The following is a 6581-nucleotide window of genomic DNA, read 5'->3' on the forward strand; positions in this document are numbered from 1 at the left end:
TCGGGGCTCGGCTTCCATCACAGACGCTGCAGCATTATCTTCTATATATATCGAATTACCAACAGCGTGATCATTTAGCGGTAGGAATCCTGCAGGTGAAGTGTGGTGAACATGCAAAGGTTCACGCAGGGTTCACCCCGAAACTCGTGTTGGGTTGAGCGAGTTAATAGTTTGTGACGCGGGACAAAGAAATCCAACAATGAAGCATAATCGAATCACATACTTGGTCTTGATGTAGTCTCCGATGTTTTTTTTGGATGCATGTTCTAATATTTTTTTCGGTGGGTGATGACAAACATCCACCTCTCGTTTCCTGGACCGAGACAAGCAGCACAGAGAGAGAGAGAGAGAGAGAGAGAGAGAGAGAGAGACGGAGAGAGAGAGAGAGAGAGAGAGACGGAGAGAGAGATCATTGGTGATGAACGTTGAAAAACGCTGCCAGGGGAATAACGTCGACAGGAACTGAACTCCTCACCCCGGCCAGTGTTAGTGCCTCGAGCTCCGGCCATTAAGCCACGTACAGGTCCGTGTGTGTGTGTTTCTGCCGAAGATGAAAGCCAATCCACCGATATAGAACAGGTGACTCAGCTTCCAGCTTGGCAGAGAAATCCCCCCGAGACCTTTGACCTCCTAATCGTTTAGCAGCGCTTATGGTTGGAGATCTGCTCCAGGCTATTAGAGAGATTAGTGTCACGCAGATTTGGGAGTGGGCCAAGCCTATATATGTACTACATGGTATTCTCAGCATTTATTACTGAGCACCCAACCCATGTTGAAACCCGATATGTGTCTGTATAGTAGCACATACTGCAGCAGGAGGCTATATGTGTTGACCTACTTAGAGTGGCAGGCTACATATTATGGACATGCAATTGATTATCTAAAAAAAGTGTCTATGTGTGCTGTTTATGGTCTCCTATATAGCTTTTCTTTATGTTTGCTCTATATTTTGGACAGAAAAATACATAAATGTTAAATAATACATATATATGTATGTAGACATACACACCGATTGTAGCCTGCAATATAATTGTGTTTGCACATATTTGTGATGACAGTAGCCCACATGGTTAACATTGTTTTGGGTTATTGCTGAAGGATCGACCGCCCCTCTTTTCTTGCAACAGCACACGCCAGAGCACAAAACGAGCGGCCCTCCCGAATAAAAACAATCCCCAGCTCGTAAAGCTGTTTCATCAAGTTGTATACAATGTGTCAAACTGACGCCGGAAGCGAATGATTGGGGCTTCACAATAATGGTCCACAAAAATAGAAACGTTGAATGTGCTCAACAAAAACTATATGTTTATGGGTGGTAAAGCATAGCCTCATAAATGAGGCTATGCTTTACCACCATTTTGTGTAAAAAGCACGAGCACTTGTTTGTGTCACGTCAGGAGATCCCAACATGTACTGTAAAGCCCCCTTCTTAAACAACAATATAACTATACTTTACAGAAAAATAAATAATAGAGCGCTTTCCCATTATTTAGTATTATTAATATCGTCTGTGATGTTCTATATGTATGTGTATATAGATAGATAGATAGATAGATACTTTAATAATCCTGCAAAGGGACATTTTTTAATATTCTTTAATGTATACATAAAAAAAATAGAATAGAATAGAATAATAAGAAAAATGCACAATAAATACAAAATAGAATAGAATAATATTCAATCAAATTAACTAACGAAGCATATGAAAACACTATGCTAAGCCGCACTTCACCTTGATAACAAGCCTCATATAGAATCAAATTATTATTATTAATAATAATAATAATAATAACGCATTTTATTTATAAAGCACTTTTCATTAAAAAATAATCTCATTTGGATCAAATGCATGATATGGCAAAACAAAAATAATAATAAGTAAACGCACATTCCACTTGACATCTTATTTTGAAAGCCACCACCGGAAGCTTCGCAGAATGGTTCGGGTACCTCGGCGTTGAGGAGCAGTGACGCCATCTTGAAATTCGTCCCGACCGGAGGAGGCGAGGAGGAGACGGACTTCGGGGGGGAAAAGAAAGCAGCTCGTCCTAAACTCGATCTCCGCGGTAGCTGCGCGGATTAACGGCAGCTTCTCGGGTTATTGCCCACACATGACACCGTTTCCACTCGTTCACTCGGGTCATTTCCACGGGGGAGAAGGTTGTTTGGCCCACTTTGGAGCTCCCCGTTGGATCGGACGGGGGGAGAGAGAGAGGAGGACTGTCGAGCTTCCACACGGATATTAAAACAACAAAAACAACACCCCGCTTTAAACAGTCTTATTTTTTTGCTTCTTTTTTTTTTTTTTTTTAAATGCAACGTTTTTAAGAAATAACGGAGCCCCGTCGTGGAGAGAAGTTTGAGAGCGGAGTGCGCTTGATTTCCAGTCCGATGGATGTGCGCCCTGCCCGGCTGTGGCTCGGCTCTCCGCCCCGCTGGTCTGTTCGTAACACTGCCGCAGACATGTTCATGACAGCCCCGGCGTGAGCGCCAACAAGTCGCCCTCCATTGCCTCTCCAAACCTGGAAATACCTCCAAACATCCCCTCCCTCTTCTTCATCCCCCTCCTCTTCCTCCCTTCTGTTTTTGTTTTTTTTTGGGGGGGGGACTAGAAAGCCTTTCATTACCTGGGATATTTTGGATTTCCATATTGCCGTTTTTAAAGATGTCTCTTTTTGCAGAGGCAGCGCTCTCTGGAGCAGCAAGACATTTCATTTGAGACTATTATTTTTTGCTTTTTTGTTGTTGTTGTTTTTGTTTTTCTAGTTAGAGGATCAGATTCGGATGGAAAATGGGAGACGCCACCAAACTGGCCTTCGCCGTTTTCCTCATCTCCTGCTCTTCAGGTGTGTGTGTGTGTGTGTGTTATGCATGGTTTATTATCATATGTGTAATGCTTATTGTTACCTCCGCAGAGCTGCTTGTTATCTGAGGAGCATGCAGTGCAATGCACAAAAAAATGGGAGGGGGAAACAGCACTCTGCCCTTCCTTTGCATCCTCCACGTTTGGAGATGCACTGTGCATGTGGCAGATCCCAGTAGGGAGTCCAAGATGGGGCATGGGGACCACAAGGGGGTCCTTGAGAGGTGTCTTGTGGGACATACCAGTACACATTTTAAGTTTAACTCCATTATGAGAGCAGAAACTTGCAGTGTATTAGAAAAGACCATTCTGGCATCAGATTGGGCTGATATGAAGCTCAATAATAATAACACAACATTTATCTCCAAGAGGGACTTTCAAGCTTTTATCTTCAATCCTGTCATACCTGATGCAGCCCTAAAGGTTATGGAAAACTCGCTCGGCAGGTAGACCAGGCGTGACCTTTTACATTTTTTTTTTATTATTGCATTGGAATTGTCAAACCTCTTCGCAGCAGAGCAATTTCCAGGCGTCAAGCTGGAGAACATTCTCCATGTGTCCTCGTGTCCCAGGGGTGGATGCATAATGAATGTCAGCGGGGTCGGCGAGGTGATAATAAAGCTGGAAAAGGGGACGACCCAGGACTACTTCTTTTTCACACGTAGGCGTTTTCTTGTGTGGCGTGCACAGCTTCCTTCACGCCAGCAGCTGTTTGAGGCTTTTACGAGACTAGATGTCGTCTAAGAAATGCAATGGATGCATCACCGTAAAGAAGTAATGCATCAGTTTGACTCTTGTTGTTTTCAAATGATGACGGGTTTGATGGTCCTGGACCTGTCCCCCCCCCCCCTCTCCTCACATAACACCAGCATGGTACGGGGTGTCGGACCGGGCAGCTTCTGGATCAGCAGAGTCTAAATGCAAGTGGGGAAACTGAGAAGTGTCAGAATACCTGAATTCGCTTCGTGACAGATGGTAAACCGTCTGTTTATTTCTGTAACGCCCCAAATTAGGGGCAATCCTTTAACTTTTCTTGATGATTGACAGGAGGCGGTGCCTAAAGAAAACACAGATGGTACAAGTTGAGTGATTCCTTTGTAAAAAGAAAATATAAATCTGACCTGGAGGCAGGTTTTTCCTACAGAATTTAGGTTGTTATTGCTTATTATTTGCGTGCTTGTGCAACTTAAAGGCCGTGCTTCCAAAACATTCATCGTACCCAGATGAAAGAAGTCCCACTTGAGACTTAAGAAATAGAAAAAGTCAAATAAAGGCTCCCAGTCGCAGTTGAATTGTCCTTTTCCAGTGAGCCTCCGGGTGTGTTTGAGTAGAAGTGGAAAGGCGTCTGAATTACGGTAATGGTTGTGGTTGGTTGCAGCGTACGCCAGGTGATGTCTTTATTACACAGTGCAGCAGGTGATTATCCCACTTGCTCATTACCGTCTGAAGTGGGTAAATGAATGGTTCCTACTTTAGGTGGGATAATAATCTTCTATGAAATCCAAGTCGTGTTGGCGCGGTTCAAGACGACACCAAGAACCCTCCGATGAGGGCGCTGAGCCCAGAGTGGGTTCATTTGATGAGGCCGAATGCAACGTGCCAAAATATTCAAGAGAAAGCGGAGAATTTTAATTAAAAAATAGCCTTTTTTGTTTGTTGTTCAAGTTAATTTCTGGTGTTGGTCGTGGACATTTCTTCAGACAGGAAGTGATGAGACGATGCGGCTCGTTGAGAGTAATAAGTTGGTGTTTTGTCCACATTTTCAGCGAAATGAAACTGAGAAACGCAAACAATTAAAATGAAACAATCTGTCGATGGACGCAGATTTAATTAGCAACAATAGAGATGGATTTCAAGCCAAAATGCCAAACAGTTTGCTGGTTTCAGCCTCTTAAATGTGAAGGTTTCTGGTCTTAGTTCATCTTTATATTATAGAAAAAATTAAATACCTTTTGTATTTTTCACTGTTTGGAAACAACGTGCACTCAGAAGAACTTGTGATTGTTATTTTACAGACCAGACAATCGGGCATCTGGCAGATTAATCACTGATCAATTAATTGTTTCTTTTAGCCAATGTCATTTCTTAATGTTTCAAACTTTTATTTAGGTTATCGAATGACACTTTGAATGTCCGCAGCCATATTTTATCATCACCCGATAAACATTGTTTTGTTATTGTGGTTGTATTTTAATGCAATTTAAAGTTGGTACAGCCCAACAATACAACCATAATTATGAAATAGTTCAGTATTTTTGCTAATTCTTAACCAGTTTTCACTGATTCATTGATTCTGTAAATGCTAAATGCAGTTTATACGGTTTCTGGATATTAATGAATATTCAAAGTCGCCTAATTGAGCTTTAAAACCAGACGCAGCTTGCTTTTGTAATGTGCCATTATTTTTGGACTCAAGGGTGTCTGCGTGCACAAAAAGCAGGCGATGGATGTGAAGTTTGACCTGGTTTAAGGTTGCACCCGGCAGCTGCCCAGTGTTTTGATTCGTGCTGGCATGTGTAAACGCTGCTGTAACACACGGCGGGTCAAGGTTATGTGACGGGAGAGTAAATGTACGTTTTGTTACCGTGGGCAACGATTAAAAGAAACCCTCTCCGTCCAAGGAACTGATAATGCAGCGGATGTTGAACCCGGTCATGTGCTTGAAATGAGGCCCGCTGTCTCCATGTTTCTTCCATTTGGTGTCACGCACGCATGGAAATAATAACAATCAATCATACCCACGCCACGGTCAATTATGCCTCACTTCGAGCGGCCATTATCTTCTGTTTATTCTCCGCGGTTGATAAGCGCCGTGACCGTTTGACCCTGCGACCGGCTCGTTTCCCCCTAATAAGTTAATGAGTATAAACGGGTCTAAGTTGAAGCAACAGCACCGTGGCCTGACCCTCCTCCTCCTCCTCCTCCTCGCTCTAAATGCAATAACCACAGTCTGTGGAGGTCGTGCCCCGGTGTGAACGTGCACGGCGTGTCCATGGTCGTTTGGGGGGAAAGTGCTGTTTACGTTTCTGCAGGCGTCCGCCGCCGAGACCGATTGACGGATCAGTCGAGTCTCGTGCTTCGTCTTCACATTCGGCCTCTCTCTTTTTTCTGCCCACTGCAGCAGTTTCACACAGACGTTGATCCTCTTGCACACCAGTATACGTTTACATCCACACGGTGAGGAATTTTAACGTTTACCAGTCGCATTTACTGGGCAAATTTGGTTGACTTCCCCCGCCAGCTGCTGCAGTGCCTTTTGAGCAAGACGCCGGCTGCCTCTTGTGTTTTACCGTCGACCTCTGACCTTTCCGTAGAGGATAGAAAGAGGCAGCGAGAACGTTTCCTCCTGCATGCACTTCATTATCGGATCTGTTTCACGAGATTATCTTTATTGTTTACACACACGCGCACGATATCTGTGCTCGACTTTGGAAGAATTGATTACTATGTTTAAATTAGTCAATTAACTGTTTGATTGCGATTCAAATGCAACAGCGTTCATCATAAAAAGACATGGGCGTCTGTTTATGTGTAAATGTAAAACGTCCAGTTTTAAATTAAAAAAACTTATTTACGCTTCACTTCAAATAGTTTAAAATCACTACAAGGGCGCTGAGTTGATAGTAAATCCAAGAGTGGAGAACGTCTTTGTGAAGCTTCTTTTTTATGGCGTCTCCAAGGCTGCTGCTTTTCTCTACAGCATGTAAATAAAAGCGTA

The 6581-nt window shown here is 43.3% G+C and overlaps 1 protein-coding gene across 1 annotated transcript in view; it reads left to right on the forward strand.

Moving 5' to 3' along the window:
* The first annotated feature begins 1956 nt into the window (after positions 1-1956).
* The window catches only part of LOC117740968 (activin receptor type-2A-like), a 31146-nt gene continuing 26521 nt past the window's right edge, over positions 1957-6581 (forward strand). Inside the window, exon 1 of the mRNA XM_034547662.1 lies at positions 1957-2846. Within this exon, the coding sequence (XP_034403553.1) occupies positions 2792-2846 (55 nt within the window). The 5' untranslated portion in view covers positions 1957-2791. The remainder of the gene's footprint in view (positions 2847-6581) is intronic.

Source organism: Cyclopterus lumpus, chromosome 2 (assembly GCF_009769545.1).
Source record: "Cyclopterus lumpus isolate fCycLum1 chromosome 2, fCycLum1.pri, whole genome shotgun sequence".
Lineage (NCBI taxonomy): Eukaryota > Metazoa > Chordata > Actinopteri > Perciformes > Cyclopteridae > Cyclopterus > Cyclopterus lumpus.